Source organism: Barbus barbus, assembly GCF_936440315.1.
Source record: "Barbus barbus genome assembly, chromosome: 2".
Lineage (NCBI taxonomy): Eukaryota > Metazoa > Chordata > Actinopteri > Cypriniformes > Cyprinidae > Barbus > Barbus barbus.
This window is the reverse complement of record NC_136730.1, coordinates 3,237,705-3,256,030: the sequence shown is the minus strand read 5'-3', so window position 1 is coordinate 3,256,030 and position 18,326 is coordinate 3,237,705. Positions and strand designations below refer to the sequence as shown.

General features: G+C 35.7%; 1 protein-coding gene across 1 annotated transcript in view; it reads right to left on the bottom strand.

Annotated features, from left to right (window-relative positions):
• LOC306876854 (uncharacterized protein) overlaps positions 1-17,680 on the bottom strand; it is a gene marked incomplete at both ends in the record, with an annotated part of 45,399 nt that extends 27,719 nt beyond the window's left edge. The window contains 6 exons of the mRNA XM_079428286.1: positions 640-901; positions 13,833-13,979; positions 16,858-16,999; positions 17,297-17,395; positions 17,512-17,605; positions 17,667-17,680. Of these exons, the coding sequence (XP_079284412.1) occupies positions 640-901; positions 13,833-13,979; positions 16,858-16,999; positions 17,297-17,395; positions 17,512-17,605; positions 17,667-17,680 (758 nt within the window). The remainder of the gene's footprint in view (positions 1-639; positions 902-13,832; positions 13,980-16,857; positions 17,000-17,296; positions 17,396-17,511; positions 17,606-17,666) is intronic.
• Positions 17,681-18,326: the final 646 nt, after the last annotated feature.

Below are 18,326 nucleotides of genomic sequence, written 5' to 3'. Positions count from 1 at the left end.
CTCAAATAACCACTAGATAAAGTCTAAATTAATTTATGTTGTAAATATGGACTACATGGGCTAGAGTGATGTAGAAATGTTCATCATGAAGCTTACACTGGTGATATAATGTTACACACACACACAGTATACTGTATATTCAGAATATGTTCAGGCTTAATTAATGTAGTTACTCTGTTCTGAACATCAAATCCTTTGTTTTTCCAGCTAATGTTTTCCAAAAAGTTGGCTGGATAAAAATATTTGGATCTTATATTTGAAAATGAGCTCAAGTTAACATCAGGTAGCATTTTAGCTAGGCAGTTAGCATGGTCAGACTGGGGGGTATTTACCCCACCTATGGGGCAAAACGCTCCATTACTCATTTTATTGTTATTATTATTATTATTTTTTGGTAAAAATCTAATAACATAAACTCTGGACATTTTTTCATAATTTGTCTTTTATATAGATGCCGTCACTAAAATAATTCTGGACACATTCAACTTTTGTTTCACACAAAAAACAAAAAACACTAAAGGGGGCGTTTCCCCCACTCTATCCTAACATAGTCTAAACACCTGCAAATAGTGAATATGGCCTACCTACTGACCAACTGGCCAGAATCTGTAGCTATTAAAGAATATCTGAGAGACTCACACTGGGTTGCTGAGAAGATCTGAAGAATGGTTTCCAATCCGAATCTCTGCCCCGTTTATCCTGTCTGCACAGCATTCGGGTCTGTTAGTGATGGTCACTCTGATCACTCTGTACGTCTTCATCAGATCCAGCGTCCACCACGGGTCACTCTGTGTGTTTGTATGAGAACAGGTGGAGCTCGACCCATCCAGAGCATTCTGGGCAGCCCACCCACTGCCATATAATGACGACTGATCGGCTGTTCCCCATGCTGCTATGTTCACTGGAATATGTTTAAAGGAAAACCCTTAAGTACAATTACAATTATTTATTTCTAATTTGATTGGAATTTTACATAAAATAAGTGTTTCCCCTGCCATTATAATGCTCAAAACGACTATTTAAACATGAATTCAAAGAATGACGCAGACGTATGAGGCGCCACGTAGGATTTCAATCAAACTTCGCTTATCAATACATAAAACACTTGCATACAGGGGTGTGAAGTAACGAATTACAAATACTCACGTTACAGTAATTAAGTAGTTTTTATCAGTAATTGTACTTTTTTGAGTAGTTTAAAAATTGTGTACTTTTACTTGAGTACATTTTAAGTGATGTATCGGTACTTTTACTCCTCTATTTTCCTCCGTTTGTGGTCGTTACATGCTTTTTAATGTGATTGGATAGAGAGCTAGTAATCGGTCTCGTGACTTTCGTCAAATCAATGTGCATAGAAAACTTTAACCGCCAGCTGCTGTTTATCATGGCTGCTGGAAGTGCATTCTTCAAGCATCAATTCAGTCATCTAATATGTTAAGGTAAATCTCGGATTTCTGCTTACTAAATGATTTGTATATATGCTTGCCTATCTACACAACCTGAAATTTGGTGTGGGGTTTCGGATATTGCGTGCAAGTTCGGTAAATTCCCACTCACTGCGCTGCCTCGTCTCTCTCGCGTGCGTTCTGCTGCAGTCACTTGGATAAGTCGTTGTTGCTTGTTGAACTTGTTGACTTTTGATGAGTTTGAGTGCGTGATGAGTTTGTGAAAAAGTGTGTTGGAAACACTGTAAAACGATTTGAAATAATGTACTCAAATTGAGGACCAATCTGCACCTTATTGATGACCGGTGGCGTTAAAACACTGCATCTGCGACAGCCCGTGACGTAATAAAACCTCAGCTCATTAATAAACCTTTTTATTATTATTTATCTATTTTTATACAATCCGCCTCCGTTTAGCAAGTGCACTCGCGCATAATCCATTTTCAAGTTCAACACTTTTTGTTCCATTCAGTTGTGCACGCTGCTGATTCACCGAGACCGCCGCGGCTCAGCAAAGAGACGTGCGTTTGTGTTTTCTTTTGAAAAAGTTTCCCCAGAAATACTTTAATGCATTTTTCCTTGCAAATTGTTTTTTCAACATAACAATTCGAGTAAATGTGTAAAAGGTATGGCATGATGCCATCCTTCTAGAACAATGTGCATTTGTTAAAATTGTAACATAAATGATCAAGTTTAGTTATTCTTATTTCTTTATTGCAAAACGCTAAAACTGGCTCCGTTTTGGAGAGAAATGTGCTCTCATTTGAACCCATATCATGGTGTGTGATGCTCAACTATGAGTTTCTAATGGTGTTTGTATTTGCACTGTTCTAAACATTAATATTGTATGTGCAACAATAGCATGCTCTCAGTGGCCTTACACATGATTTTAAATCTATTTTTCAAACTTTATGATTTAAATGGGGATAATTGTACTGAGAATAACTTTCATCTTTTCTTCAACTGAATACTGTTTCTGTGCTGTTTTGATGCGTTTTAAAGAGTTGGCAGTCAAAATTAAAACTGTTGGATGATAGATATTCTTCATTCTTTACGACAAACAAGATAATGTGAATTACAGAATGTACAACGTTGTTTTTTTTTTTTTTTTTTTTTAAATGTGACCATGGACCACAAAACCAGTCAGGTGTCAATTTTTCAAAATTGAGATTTATGCATCATCTGAAAGCTGAGTAAATAATCTTTCCATTGTTGTATGGTTTGTTAGGATAGGACAATATTACAACTATTTGAAAATCTGGAATCTGAGGGGGCAAAAAAATCTAAATATTGAGAAAATAGTCTTTAAAGTTGTCCAAATGAAGTTCTTAGCAATGCATATTACTAATCAAAAATTAAGTTTTGATGTATTTACAGTAGTAAATTTACTAAATATTTTCATGGAACATGATCTTTACTTAATGTCCTACTGATTTTTGGCATAAAAGAAAAATGGTTAATTTTGACCCATACAATGCATTTTTGGCTATTGCTACAAATATACCACCGATCCACAGCTCAGTACTCACTACTCAATACTCATGAGTACTTTTAAATAGGCTACTCTTTTACTCTTACTCAAGTAGTTTTTTGGACAAGTACTTTTACTCTACTCAAACTACATTTTTTGGAGGGTAATGGTACTTTTACTTGAGTATATTTTTTCAGTACTCTTTCCACCACTGCTTGCATATACACACTCTAAAAAATCCTGGGTTATTTTTTCTACCCAAATGCTGGGTTAAGCCATTTGGGTATTTTTTGGGGGTTATTTTCTCAGTCCTGGGTAGTTTTGGGGTAGTTCTTTGTAACCCAACCGCTGGGTTATTTTCTGGGTCATTTTTACTGAGAGTTGAATCAATACACCCCCTCCCCCACCCAGACGCATCAACCCAGCTTCTTGGGTCAAATCAACTCAGTAGGCTCAGCGCAGCGCGGGCTGACTGAATTCGAGGTGGAGGTGGATGCCACACACACACACTGTAATATTTGCAGAAATAAGGTTCGTATCAATATATTTATACATATAACATGCATTTTTTAACCTATTTATACACATAACATAATACTGAGGGCTATAAAAAGACAAATGTGCGATAACAGTCAAGTTTACATGGCATCAAATGCGCCGTCAGCTTCGTTCGTTTTGCTTTGCTGGTTTATAATGCCCGCTGGTCTGATAGTAAATACATTTTCAACTTTTTTTTATTTTTTTTTAATGTTTTAAACGTCCCCTTTGGTCAAATCCTTACGTTTCTTCTTAACTAAGGTCATATGAAGTAATTTACTTCAAAGTCCATTAAGTCAATTAAGTTGAAGGTGTTTAAATGCAACGAGATGTAATGTAAACTTGCATTCCTTGCCTTTTCAGATTATTAAAATGAGATTTCTGTCCATTACAGCTAAATATTTGGTAATACATTTCTGAAAACCACCTTTTGTACACGTACAGTCAAACATGCCCATCCTCCATCGTACTGCAGTGCTGCTGAGTCAAAACAACCCAATTTTTGGGTCATCTGTCGCGGGTTTTTGGATCGTCAGCAGGAGGACTTCTAGACGGCACTTTTTCAAACACTGTCTTCAGCGTTTTTTCTGGTGAAATTAAGGTTTGTATTTGTCTTCGTATTATTTAATCGTTTCCGACTGGTAAAATGTGCCGTTCTGTATCTAAAATATCACTTATATGATGGATCATAATCACCTAAAGCCGAGGTAGCTTAGCCCATCTGCATTTTTTTATGGCCCGCGTCATGCTGAAAGCTTAATGTATTTTTATTACAATTTGCGATCAAAATATTAGGCAGTTTGATTTTTTTTAATTAAATGTATAAAATCACAGTAGTAAAAGCTGCTCGATCTCTGCAAGCGCTGTATGTGCAATTAAAAAGCGGCACGCCCCAAAGTGTTGTCCAACAAAAGAGGACAATTAATTACATGATTTTAGTAAACCGCATCAGTCGAGTGTTTGAAATAACTTCCTTTTGTGAGCCTATGTGTGGTTTTGGTCACAGAATGAGGCAGATAATATATTTTATACAATAATGTCAATTAATTATGATTATACTTTATTATTATGAAGATACCAGACATGGCTTGAAGAACACAGATAAACCAAATTGTCGCGTCGTATATTTACTGTCGTATACTGTCTGTTGGATATTTAAATAAATAGCCAAAATCGAGAACAGATTCAATCACCCACGCAATCGCGTTCATAAATTACAGGATTCAACGTCTATTAAAGCCCTAATCACACTCTGTGACATTCAAATCTGCGTTCGCGCTGCCGCTGATCCAGAGAGAGCAGTTAACGTATATGAAACATCTTTACAAATTCTTTTATATTGTTATTTCTGGATTACAAACATTTAAATAATCACAGAAGTACTGGAATACAAGTTTATAGTTCGGATATAAACACTGCTGTCTATAGAAGCGATCAAAATAGAATAAATCACCATTTTAAAAGTGATGGTGCTTCAAATAAAGATTGTATCAATTACAACGTAGTACCAGCAGGTGGAGACAAGTGACTTAAAATTAGATTCATTCAAAAAACGTTGATTCATTCAGGAATGAAACAAGTGAAATCTTTATGAACAAGTCATTGACCCATTTGTTAATTTTTTTTTCATCAATTCATTAAATATTGTATTTTATAAATAGACTGCAGCCGTTTTAAATTACATGTTATTTTGTTTAATTGTCTGTTGTTGTTGTTTTCAGAATGATGGTGGGACAATAGTGATATCTATTTTATTTTATTTTTAATTGAGAAATTTGGAGAAATGCAAGTAGAATTGATTTGGATCTTCTGGTTGTACAATTGTTTGTTCTGATTATTCACTATTTTTGTCTTTTCTTGTTCATAGTCCAAGCTCGGAGACAAAAAAGGGCCTAGCATCAGCCTTGGTGCAAGCATTCCCCTGTCTGCACGATAAAACTGCCAATGGTTATGTAAGTAGTAAGATTTGTTGCTATGTAAATAGTACATGTTACTGTGTACGTGTCAGAGAGGGCATACAGAATTGTTTAAATTGCTGAATTTTTTAAATATATAAGTGACAATGTGTAGAGGAATGTATAGAATTATTCACAATACCCACAATCCCGCACTGAAATTCAGGCCCTGTGTTCATGTGTATTATATGTTCATACGTTATTTATGTCTTTCCAGGACACATGGTATGCCCAATGCCGAAATAATAGACCAGCCACTGGGTTCATTGAAGAGAGACTGAGGAACATACGAAAGCGACTGAGGCGCTTGAGAAGACCACAAGGAGAGAAAGAAGATGCACCATGCAGGACAGTCGTGCCAGGTAATGGGTAGACTCGATTCTTAAAGGAGTAGTTCATGCAAAAAAATCCCTGCAATCTCAAAGTCCAATGATTTTAAGATGTCACACCCCGATACCCCCATTCTTTTTCACCTTAATTCATTTGCATTATCTGTCCTTTAGGTTGGAACAAATATGGTGGAGTACCTCCAGCAGGCTGAAGCATCAAGACCTTACCCTTATGTCCTGTCACTTGAAAATGGACTCATTGACTCTCAGGCATTTGTCATCCTTGCAGGAAAAGCTTTGGAGCAAAGCACTCTCATTGGGGCAGTAGATGCATGCTTCAAATCATTTTATGTTTTCTATGTAACCTATCCAAAACAGTGTTTCTATTGTTGGGAGTTTATTCAAAATATTTTTCAGTTGGAGGGAAGTGAATCCCCAACAGTGAAATTTTTACACTCGGCACTACATTCTTGCAAGTAGATGATAAGAAGTTCTTTGAACAAGTAGTGGTTAAAGTATATGAGGTAGCAATTTATTTTTCATTTTATTTGCAGTTAAGTTTTTATATATATATATATATATATATATATTTATTTATTTTTTTGCTTGAGGAAGAGTAGTACTTTGTGCACATACTGATGATTATCAATATTTTTGTGAAAACTTCTGGAAGAATTCTGTATTTCATTGTTTTATTTTTGTGTTCATACTGTAGGCTAAAAACAACAGGTTCGTAGACTAAAAACAATACTGCTTTGTAACAAACAGTTGTTGAGGTATTTCAGAGTTTTTAACTTCATGTGCATATGGATTCATGTGCAAACTGTTTTACTAAACCTTGAAATAAATTGTTTTTGAATGCTGTTTATAAATGGAATTTTATTGTTTTACTTTTGTATGATCTCTTGAATTTTTGGTTGAGTAAAGTGTATTTACAAAGTGTAATGTGCTGAAAAATATTAATGAAAAAATAAAGCTTATACATTGTTGACCTGTTTATTTATCATGTGGTATATTTAATTTTAAAATATGATTTTAAAAGGAATACAAATAAATTACCTTTCAAAATATAACCCATTTATGAAATCAAATTAACCCATCATTTTAGTAAAAAATAACCAAGTTTTGGGTAGAAAAACAACCCATTTGCTGGGTTAAAATTAATAACCCAACTTCTTGGGTTAGTTTAACCCCATATGGGTTCTGTCCTATATTTACCCAGCAGTTGGGTTAGAAACAACCCAATTTGGGTTGTTTTTAACCCAGTGTTTTTTAGAGTGCACCTATAAATGACTCACATATACATGTATACTATTGGTTGTTCAATATATGAAATACACTTGCACACTAAGATGAAATCCATACCAATAAATCTTAAGTTAGTAATGAATGCATATACACTTTTGAATAACTTATACATAAACTTGACGCATGCATACACCTATAGACACTCGCACATACATATAAACTCGCTGCATGCAGACACACCCATACATGCTCGCATATACATATAAACTTGATCATTTTGAAAACGCCGTCTTAACACATTAAGCCACGTTAAGCGTATTCCTTATGGGAGGAAACGCTGTAATTAAACACGTTGCGTTCTTATTCTAGACTCATCTGCTTGTATGTACATTGTATGCTTTATTAATGTGTTTATTGAGTTTGTTTTTTTAAAAAACAATTTAATGCATTAAGCCAAGCTAAGCGTTTTAAAATGCCGTTCGTTGTAGTTCTTGAAAAGGATTTTTTTAAAAAACGAAATATCTCCCTTTGGAGTGGACTTTAATATTTGTAACTTTGTAGACACACTACACACTGACTAAAATTCAAAAAGTCAATAGGACCCCTACGGAGCCCCTTAGAGCTCATGGTGGTGGAAAGATTTCGGGGTGGGTGAAAAAAAATTTGGGGTGGGAGGTAAAAATATTTTTCAAATCTTTTGCGTTCTCTCGCAAAATTGCGTTCCCTCGCAAAACGCTAACATATTTGCGAGAGAACGCAAAGTTTTGCGAACATACACACAGAAATGTAAAGGTATTCACGGCAACCCGTCAAACTAAAAATACGGTTTAACTTGAAGACTTGGCAGAAATACATTACTATTGTTCAGTAGAACGCACATAATAATAGGCTACTGCTACTATTATTAAAATAATTAAAATCTAATTTTTAAGGAATAATCATACAAAAGCCTAGTTCTTCAATGTTTTAATTGTAATATTAAATTCCCTTTATTTTCCACAAAATAAAATGTTTAAATAAACCAAAACAATAACAAAGAAAAAAATTAAAAAGAAAAAAACGGAACATATAAAGCTGTGCAAAATACGATTCTCAATATGCAATTCAACAGCATTAATTGCTGGTTGGTTTTGATGGTACTAGTTGAATTTATGTACGTAGGCAGGTATCAATTAATGCTGTTGAATTGCGTATTGAAAATTGCATTTTGCACAGCTTTATATGTTCTGTTTATGTTATTGTTTTGTTTTATTTGCTGGGGTATTATTATTATAATAATATTGTGTTAGGTCATGTGACCTTTAATCACCAGGAGGTATAAAGAGTGGCATATCAGTGTTGTTAATTTGTCTGATGAAGAGCCTGTGTGCTCGAAACGTTACCACACTATGCAAAAGTTTTTTAAATAAACATGTTTTGATATTTTTGGAGCTTTGGTGTTGCCGACTTTGCATTCCTAATATGCTTCTACTTGTTTTTTAGTCGAGCACCCATTTGAGATCGATGTGCGTGCTGTTGCTTGCTTTTTGCCATAATTATCTAAATAAATGTGTGGGGGCTCAGCTAATATGTTTATATAGTACTTGACTGTCTACTATTTATGATATGACAAAGTGAATGGGAAATTAAAACATTTGAAGGACTTAATCTGCATGATTTTTTACATCTTACACCAAACTGAAATCAATCCTTCTTAGAGCCCAGAAAATGTTTCACAGCAGCACAAACTCAAGAGATGTAATAGTGTTTAATTAACAAAATCTTACCTTCGCTTCCTGCCTGAACTGAGAAAAAGCCTTAAAATGAAAAACAGAGAATGATACTTAGTATTTGGCAAGCATTTTAAACCTAGATTTATACTTTAAAAAAATGAGTATTGTTTTATCAGGGAATAAAATCTCACTCAATTTAGCTCCTCAAATGAAAGTATAATGTTTAGGGGTATTTAGATAACATGAACCAAGAACAAAACTTTCAATTATGTTTTAGGGTCTTCTGTTGTGTTTCTGTCTGTAAGATAGAGCTAAAAACAGACTTAAGATCATTAGAGAGATTGTATGTTTTACTCACCCAGTAAAACTGACAGACTCTTGTAGAAATCCCTCATGTTCATTTCAGGCAATTTGGGAATGGTTCTGCATTCATTTCAGGATGTTTGAATGAACGTTGTTCCTGGGAGAGACACATTAGTTCAACTTTACCTCAGTCACATGATCCTTTTTCTCCTCCCATTTTTTTTTCCCACTGGAGCAGGACTTGATTCGCATATGGCCTTCATCAACAGCCGCTCGAATATTATACATCATATTTTTAAACAGACTGAATATTTTGGAAGTGAATTCTGGAAGGTGAATATGAATTATTGAATTTTTAAATGATGAAAATGTCTGTGAAATATTTCAATTCAAAATATTTACAGCTTAATTAAACAACTATGTTAAATTTCAGGACCTAAAAATGCAAGTCCTGGAAATACAAGGCATTCAAATGCAAGCACGGTTAATTGCAATGCATCTTTTTTTTTTTTTCGATTTGTGGAATTCAGCATGCTTCATGTTTCAAAAGCTATTGTCATTATTCTGCTTCCATAGACAGTCTTCCTAAACTACATTAAGGGTTGTATTCCCTTTGGTATTCAAATTCAGTGGCATCTCATTTGAACTTGAATTCTGTCATTACTCCATGTTGTTCTAACCTGTATGCATTTCAGTGAAACACCAAGAGTGACTTTTTGAAGTGAATGAGGACTAAAGCTGACAAGTTCCGAAAAAAAATAAATAAATAAAATCATAATGATGCCATAGAAGTGGCTCATATGACAGTTTCCCCAGTCTTTATCTGTCTTAAGGCATGTTGTTTCCATCTTGTGAGTGTTGCACCTATAGGGGTGTAGCAGCAAATGTTGGGCCCCGGTCACAGAACCAAGGGGTGGACCCCTCACCACACCAAAAACACACTGCTTTATTTTGACGATTCACAACTTATATTTACAAGTAAATTATTTAATTATTTAGAATGTTCAAATATTTTAAATTAAGCAATCATTGTTTAAAAATATCACGCCAAATCAGTAATAAAATGAATAACAAAAAAACACTGCATACAGTTTTCTTTCATCTGTTGCTGATTATTACTGACAATAATTTCAAATTCAGGACAGACTTCAGTACGGTACAATAATAGCCTACTTAATTTAGCGGATTCACTCTTCCATGCACGTATGCGGTTGTCACTCCTGAAACTGTGCTGTGTTTAGTGTTAGTAGCATGAAAAATGCAACTTTTATTGTAATAGTTAATAGGATATATACAGAAAGTGTGCTCCCTTTCATCACTAAAGCTGTCCGTAACAAACTCGAATATGTACGCCGCTGTTTGAAAGCAGCTGCCTATCAGTGGGTATTTAATTAAGAAAAGCTGGTAATATCACATATTTTCAATTTAAGTATCCTCTTTTTTACAGGTATTTTCTAGCGGGTAGTGTCTAGAAAAGTGCTATAGAAATGCAACAAATGAATTATAATGAATAATTATGAATAAATATTTGTAGTTCCACTATTACCCCCTGTCCGACGCCCCTGGTTGCACCTGCCAGTTTTACATTTATCTTTTCTTTTCCATCTTACAGGCAAGGAAAAGGTTTTGCAAGACTTTTGCATTTTGTTGTTTATATGCATGGAGGCTGCCTGTCAAAACTACCGGAAAGCACACAAACACCATCCTGCATCTAGTCTGACACGAGAAGATCTGTTTCTAGATAACAAAAGGCTAATATAAATAAACGTTCATATAACAGGGTTTTAAATCTTTGCCATTTGCATTCACATCTACTCACTTACTAAAACCACATTTCCTGTAGTTTTATTTTATTTTAAAAATAGCACATGGAAATATTATGGATTCATGTTAATGTTTATGCAATCTTGCCAACAATACCTCTTATATCATGCAAGTTTAATCTAAATTGTCAAATTTTAAATGTTAGCCATTTTATCAGCTCCTGCAAGCTATTGATGAAATGCACATAATATAATGCACTTCACTTCATCAGGAAGACTGAATTGTCTATTTGTGTTTGAAACTATTTTGTACAAAGCAAAGCCAGTTTTCTTCGAATCGTTTGCTTAGAAAGCATGTTCACGAAACCATGAAGGTGAATGTAAATGTAAATGTAAATGTTCCCAAATTGCTTACTCAGTGCACTTCCTCACATTTTTGTGCTTTTCTATGACTGTGTCTGTACCATCAATACAAGGTCATTGTGTTTTACTTTTTTCTTTTTTTTTTTCCCCAAGCAAATCGTCTGCAGCAAACCTTATTTGCTTATTTCTAAAACAAATATTTGCGTATAGTCTTTATCTTTCCTCATTGAACTAGGTTGCAAAGTTTGTTTGACTAGGTTCACAATTCTTTTGCTTTTTTAAATAATGTTGATGTACTTTTTTCTTCGATACGTAGCTCGGTTTTGACGTCAAGGTTCGATATGGTTTCGGTACAGCAGAAGGAAAAAAATACTAAACATACATACATATACATAAAAATATAACCTTTCATTGGATAATAAGAAATTAAAATAGGGGGAAATATCATTATGAAATAATAATACACATTGGCCACAATTAAAGGCATCCTTTTATTCAATACTTTTTAAAACTTCCATTTGTCAGTTTAACAGCTCTAAATGTTCTCCTATAATACCTGATGAGGTTAGAAAACACCTGACAAGAGATCAGTGTCACATGTCGGTTTCCATTTTGTCCTCATTTGGCATTTCCTGTCGTTGTTTAGTTAATTATCATTCAGTTGACCTGTCTTGTGTTAATCATCTCATTTGCTCATTAGTTTGTGGTCTTTATAAGCCTTGAGTTCCAGAGTCTTTTTTGTCCAGTCTTTAAGTAACTTTCTGTTAAACGTTGACTCACTGCTCTCTGCTATTAAAAGTCACTTTTGGTCAATTCCCGATTCCTGTGTTCTTTGGAGAGATGTACCGTTACAATCAGAGACCATTACTTTTTACCCCTGTGTTCACCAAAACCCATCTTGTGTGTTTTCTGCTAAAAAGCTAATTTTTTTTTGTTTCTGCAATTCTCCAGCTGTGGTCCTTGGAAAGTCTTTAGCCACTCAAACTCTCCTCCTCACCGTGCATTAAGACGATGTACACACACGTCCTCTTCCAGGCAGATTCATAATATTTTCTGTTGATTGGAAATTCTTAATTATTGCCCTGATGGTGGAAATGGGAATTTTCACTGGTCTAGCTCTTTTCTTAAAGCCACTAATTTGTCAAGCTCAATTATCTTTTGCTGTACATCAGAAATATATTATTTGGTTTTTCTCATTGTGATGGATGATTAAGGCAATTTGGGCTTTGTTTTCACTCCTATTTATATTTCTGTGAAACAGGAAGCCATGGCTGGAAAATATCACGTTCATAATCACCCTGGAGTGCTCAAAATTGTAAATATGAATGGGAATATACTTGAGATATTTTACTCATAAGAATTTCTAGAGGTACCAATAATTGTGTCCAACGTGTATTTGAGAAAAACAGTTATTTCATAATGATATTTCCCGCCATTTTAAATCCTTATTATCCAATTAAAGGTTAGATTTTTGTGAATCTTTTAAATAAAACAATGCAGATTAATTTTCACAGCCTTCTTTGATCATATTTACCAAGGGTGCCGATAATTTTGGCCATGACTATATATATATATATATATACATTAGGGATGTGCATCTCCATAACTGAAGCTGATGCGATATGCATCTCGATTCATAGCCAACTATACGGTACATTAAAGATGCATATGAAGTAGCTAGCGATGCGATACAATTCAGAAGTGCATTCTCACTTCTAGTGCATGGCCCTTACACACATAGGCCTTGGTAGTGCAGAAAAAAAAAAAAGGATTAAATAAAACCAAATGCTTTTTTTCCTGTTCTGTCTCCACTTACACTTTTAACTGCTCAAACATTTAACAGTGAAACAATTTAAGGATGCTGCTCAGGGATAAACAATGAAGAAATGTTCCATAACTTGCTAGCAGATGAATGTGCTTTCAGCAGATAGGCTAACTCAATGAACAGAAAGCAGGTGCTGTTTTAACATAAATAATAATAATAATAATAAATAAGAAAAAAGTAACCTTTCACAAACAGTTCTTTCATAACTGTATTCAAGAAAATAAATAAAAAAACCCTAGCATAGGCAGTCACAGGTTGTTGTAAACCATACTCACCAGATTAGCACTAAATTTAACTTAAATATTAAAATGTTAAGGTTTTCTTAAGAAATATCAGTTGATCCACATGATCAGGATGAAGCAAACTGCGCTGTGCTGTAACTATATCTCCAGCTGTGCTAAACAGTCTTTCATAGGGTACACCTGCAATTATGGAATCTCTTATCAGTGTCAATAACTATGGTTAACACAAAAAAAATATTTTAAAAGTCAAGTAAAGGCACACCTTGGAATTTTGTACTTATAGGAGATTGAGGCATAGGAATTAACCGAATGAGCAATACGTCTTTATATTGTAGGTGTTTTAGATATTAAAAAGTGGAAGACATGTTTATAGAGATGTTTTGGATTGTGGAGAATATATTTAACTTTTTATTTTTTATTTTTTATTGTTGTATTTCTTTAATGTATGTAATAATGTATGAAGGTTAAGTGTTGTGGGGACCCCAGGAAGAATAGCAGTGCTTGAGGGCATAGCTAATTCGGATCCAAATAAATAAACAAATAAACAAACTTGTAGCTGGGATGGAGAGGTAGCTCTTTACCAATGCTGAAAGCAGTGGAAGATACATTTGTTTTTGTTCCACCACTGCAGCACATCACCACTCAGACCTAAAGAATCCCTTTCTCTGTACTTTAAAATTTTCTCCTTAGCTCTCTCCCTTGTGCTCTTTGTCGTCTGTTGTCTCGCAGTGTGGAAATCCCCAAACATCTGGTCCAAGGTCGTTTTCTTCCTGGGAGGAACATCATCTAGGAAGAGAAGAGAAGAGAAGAGGGGATTATCAGTTGTGTTGAAAAATTATATCAATCAATCAATACTATACTACAACAAATGTGACATACAATATTAGACTAATAACACATGCATCTTCAAATCAGCATACTGTAGTTTTATAACTTTTGCCACAGTTCCTAAACGTCCTATCAGAACAAAACAAATTTGGCCTGGATTGGGGAGATCATTGAGATGGTGTTTTTTTTTGAAAGTGTGGTTGCCACTTTCAGAGGGGACATCAATTTTATGACCTCTTGGATTAGTGTCATGTCTTCCTCTGTCAGGCTGGCCATGCCTTCTCTCCTTTTTATCTTCTTTGACAACAGGGTGTTCAAGACGGCAGGCTTCTGCTGCCAAAAACGTTCCAACATGTCAAAAGAACTGCTCCATCTTGTGGAAACATCATGGGTTAGCTTGTGGTTTGGCAGGTGTAACTGGGCCTGCATTTCACATAGAACTTCAGTTGCTTTTGGGCTCCTGTGAAAAAACGTTACCACCTTCCTCACTTTTGCTAGAAGCTCTGATACCCTGTCTACCTTGAGGGATTTTTGCGAAGCCAAATTAAGTGTGTGCGAGATGCATCGCACATGGGGGTCAATCTCTGCACCAATTCCTGCCAGTATCATATTTTTTGCATTATCCGTGACCAATGCTGTTTTCTTGTCATTGATGTTCCACTCGTGGCAAACATCCTGCAGTAAAACTGCTAGATTATTCCCCGTGTGAGCCTCATTGAACACTCTAGTCTGTAGAAGGTGGTTTTGCAAAACCCACTCATCATCAAAATAGTGTGCTGTGACAGTAATATATGAGTCAGTGGCGCAAGACGTCCAGCCATCAACCGTAATTGCAACTCTTTGGACACTGCTTAATGACTCGGCTATCTCTCATCAGACTTTGTCATACAGAATAGGGATTTGTTTCTCGGTGAATAGCTTCCTTTTTGGTATGAGGTACCTCGGCTCCAAAACATGGAGGAGGTATTGGATGCCCTCGTTCTCTGTAACGCTGTAAGGCTGAATATCTTTACAGATAAAAAAGGTGATCGCATCGGCTATTGCCTTGGAACAAGCAGAAATGTTGGGCAGCTGCGAGTGAAAAAAGGTTTTGACCGTTTGCTCATCCGGCTTCCTGCTAGTGGAACTGCTAGCAGGTTCAGCTGAATCCGAGGAGGAGGCTGACGTCTCCAAACTCACACCGTGTCGACGCTTCAAGTGTGTTGTTAAATTAGTCGTGCTGCCTGTATATTTTATGACTTATTTTACAAATTGCATGGGTTTTATCAAGATTTCCATCTCTCCTATAAAACCCAAAGTGTTTCCACACATTGGATTTATAATTACTTATTGGAGGATGCAGCTCTACCTCTGCCTTGTTAATTTATGCTCTATGTGATAGGGGTGGGCGTATCGATCCTAATATCGATAGTATCGATACCAACGTTGCTATTGGTATCAGATCGATACTTTAGGTTATTTTTTTCTCCTATACACTTAATAACATTGCTTAATACATACAACAAAGTGTAGACATGTCCGTGGGTGTATATGCCGCTCTTTTCACATCTCGTATGCAAGCATTGCTGCTCCTCCCCTGCTACGCTGTGTTTGGTTGTCATGCCATCACGTGACTCAGCGGCTCCAAGCGCGAGCGGATACAGATTGAGACGGAGCGGAACTCCAAGCTTCAAAAGAAATGAAAAGGGGAGGTAGGAAATCCTTCACATAGTGCATATTATACCTGTATACTGAATTTGTCCTTTTTATTAGAAGTCGACCGATTGATCGGCCGATTTTTGGCATTTTTTTAATTAATCGGCATTGGCCGATTAATATACAGGCACGTCTGCAAGCAACACGTGATGCTGCCTCGTGCGGCAAGCAGATTGCCATTCCACTGGCACAATGGATAACCCTGTGATGTCCCCCTCTGCCTGCTAACTTTTTGAAGAGAGAACTACCTGGTAGGGCTGATTAATCGAAATCGAATCGCAATCACGATTTGAGACGTTGCGATTTGCTAATTGCAAAGCCTGCGATGTGGACATGATATTACTGTGTTCCAGAGCATATGCACGACTGCCAGCCTTGAGCACACCTCCGTTCTCCCCGATCAGCACTGCTCTAGCCAACTGCGTATACGCCCACCATTTAAAAAGGGTCAGATCGAAAGTTAGGCAAATTAAAACTAAAGAAAACATATATATATATATATATATTTCAATAATAAACGAGTTATGGTTTAATAGTTCTTTTTCATATCAATGTCTTCATTCAATAAGCCACTTACATTAAACTTTTCTTTATAATGTTTTTTATGGGAGGAAAATAAATAATGTGAAAACTTTGAGCGTTGCTTTCATATTCTGGGCACATCTGCTTACTTGTATATCTAGTTTGAAACATTAATACGGTGTATACTGAGTTTTGTCTTTTAATATTACGTTCTTAATTTATTAAGCCACGTTAATTATTTTTATAACTCTTTTCTATGGGAGGAAAATACTTATTGCTTTTATGTTCTGGGCTCCTCTGCCTGCAAAGTCCTTTTAGAAAGGCAAATAATATCCACGTAGCTTTAAGGTGAATATAATGTTAATCATATCAACATTAGTATTGTTTATTTCTTTTTAATTGTTGTTGGTCATTTAAATTTATGATTTTTTAAATGACAAGTATCAGAATCGGTATCGGCGAAAAATAAAATAAAAATAAAAATATTTACTCGTTACAAAAAAATTATTTGGCTTTATTAAAATGTGTGCCTAATCTACTCATTAAATAAATAAGTCTGAAGAAATGGTTCAGATGACCAAAACATCTTACAGTACTTTGTTCGTAGTGTCACTCTTACCGTTTGTATAGTTGCCAGTGAAGAAATAGAGGAAAGTGTTTGTGTTTGCTGCACGGGTGGTGCTGCTGTTGAGACCTGTAGCTACAAAAATGCACTGAATCTTTGTGCTGCTCACAGAGCCACTGAACGATCCAGGGTTAAACTGCAAAACAAAACAAGTACAAATTTATTGCTACAAATTAGAGGTCACAGTGAGGGAAGTTTCCTTTCACGTCAAAGCATTCCATAAACCCTCCATCTCTACACAGGGTTTCGCTTTTATTGCTTACTGCTGTTAAACAAACATTTGTATTGTTACTGTTCTATTATATAGTTGTCTCATAATGCTTTGTTCTTTAAAGCCATCCCTGTTGCTGTTCATTACCACATACTTTATAGTCAATCATATTTTGTGCAAAACTCGGCAATGAACACACTGCTCTGTAAAAGGGAGTCTTACAGTCTTATCCGGAGTCAGAATGGCATTATTCAGTGTGGCACGGATGAACTTCGCTTTACCATTGTCGTTGACACAAGAATAGACAGTGTCATCATCACCCTATGAGAAAGAAAGTTAAATAAGTCTGAGAACCCAAATCTGAGATTTCAAATCACATTCTTAAAGGGAAGTTACACGCTGACATATATTAGAAATAAGTTTGATCTTTTTCAGACCTCTTTCTTATCTCGAGACAGGCCAACTGCGATGTAACCATTTGCATCCCCGCTGAGCTCAAAAGTGAGATCGTCTGAGTTTCTGTTCACCCCTCTTGTGGAGGCGAAAATGCAGCTACTTGAGCAACACAGTCTCACCCCTATTTGTCACATACTGCCCTTTGGTCATTTCCCCCTCACGTCCAAAGGCCGACGTTGAGGGTACGCCCTATTCGTCGCTTGACAACGGAGAGGGTCGTCCGATAGATTTGAGTGCAAATCCCTCATCTTTGAATTTTGACGAAAAGGGGTTTTCCATCCAGCGGTTTGCCTGCGCTGGAAAGTATGGATTTAGGCGACTGATTTTATGCTGCAAATGTGTATTTTGCAGTAGCACGCGGCGCATATACTGTTACAATCATTCATTGGTGCGGTGAGCATACATTTTCATGGGGCAGAAACCCTTAATTGTCTAAATCGGTATCACGACTTTTTTTCTCTGTTTTTTTTATAATTTTTTTTTATATAATTTTGGGCTACATTAAAACGACATAATTGCAGGACTGCATATTTGCTGTAGGCTTAAAACATGCCTTAAATTAGGTGGGATATTTTGCCGATGGTATTTCAATTTGCAATTGCTTATAGTGAGCCTACAACTTTGCTTTTTTTGCGACAAAAAAAATAGCCTATAGAACTTTCATCTCAACGCTGATTATGAAGTTGTAATAAATTAAATAGCCTACTGCAGGAATGTTTATATTGCTTAATATGGACATATCCTTTGGCAAAGAGATGGATGCATTCTGGGAAGTGGTGTGTTTAAATGTAATGGC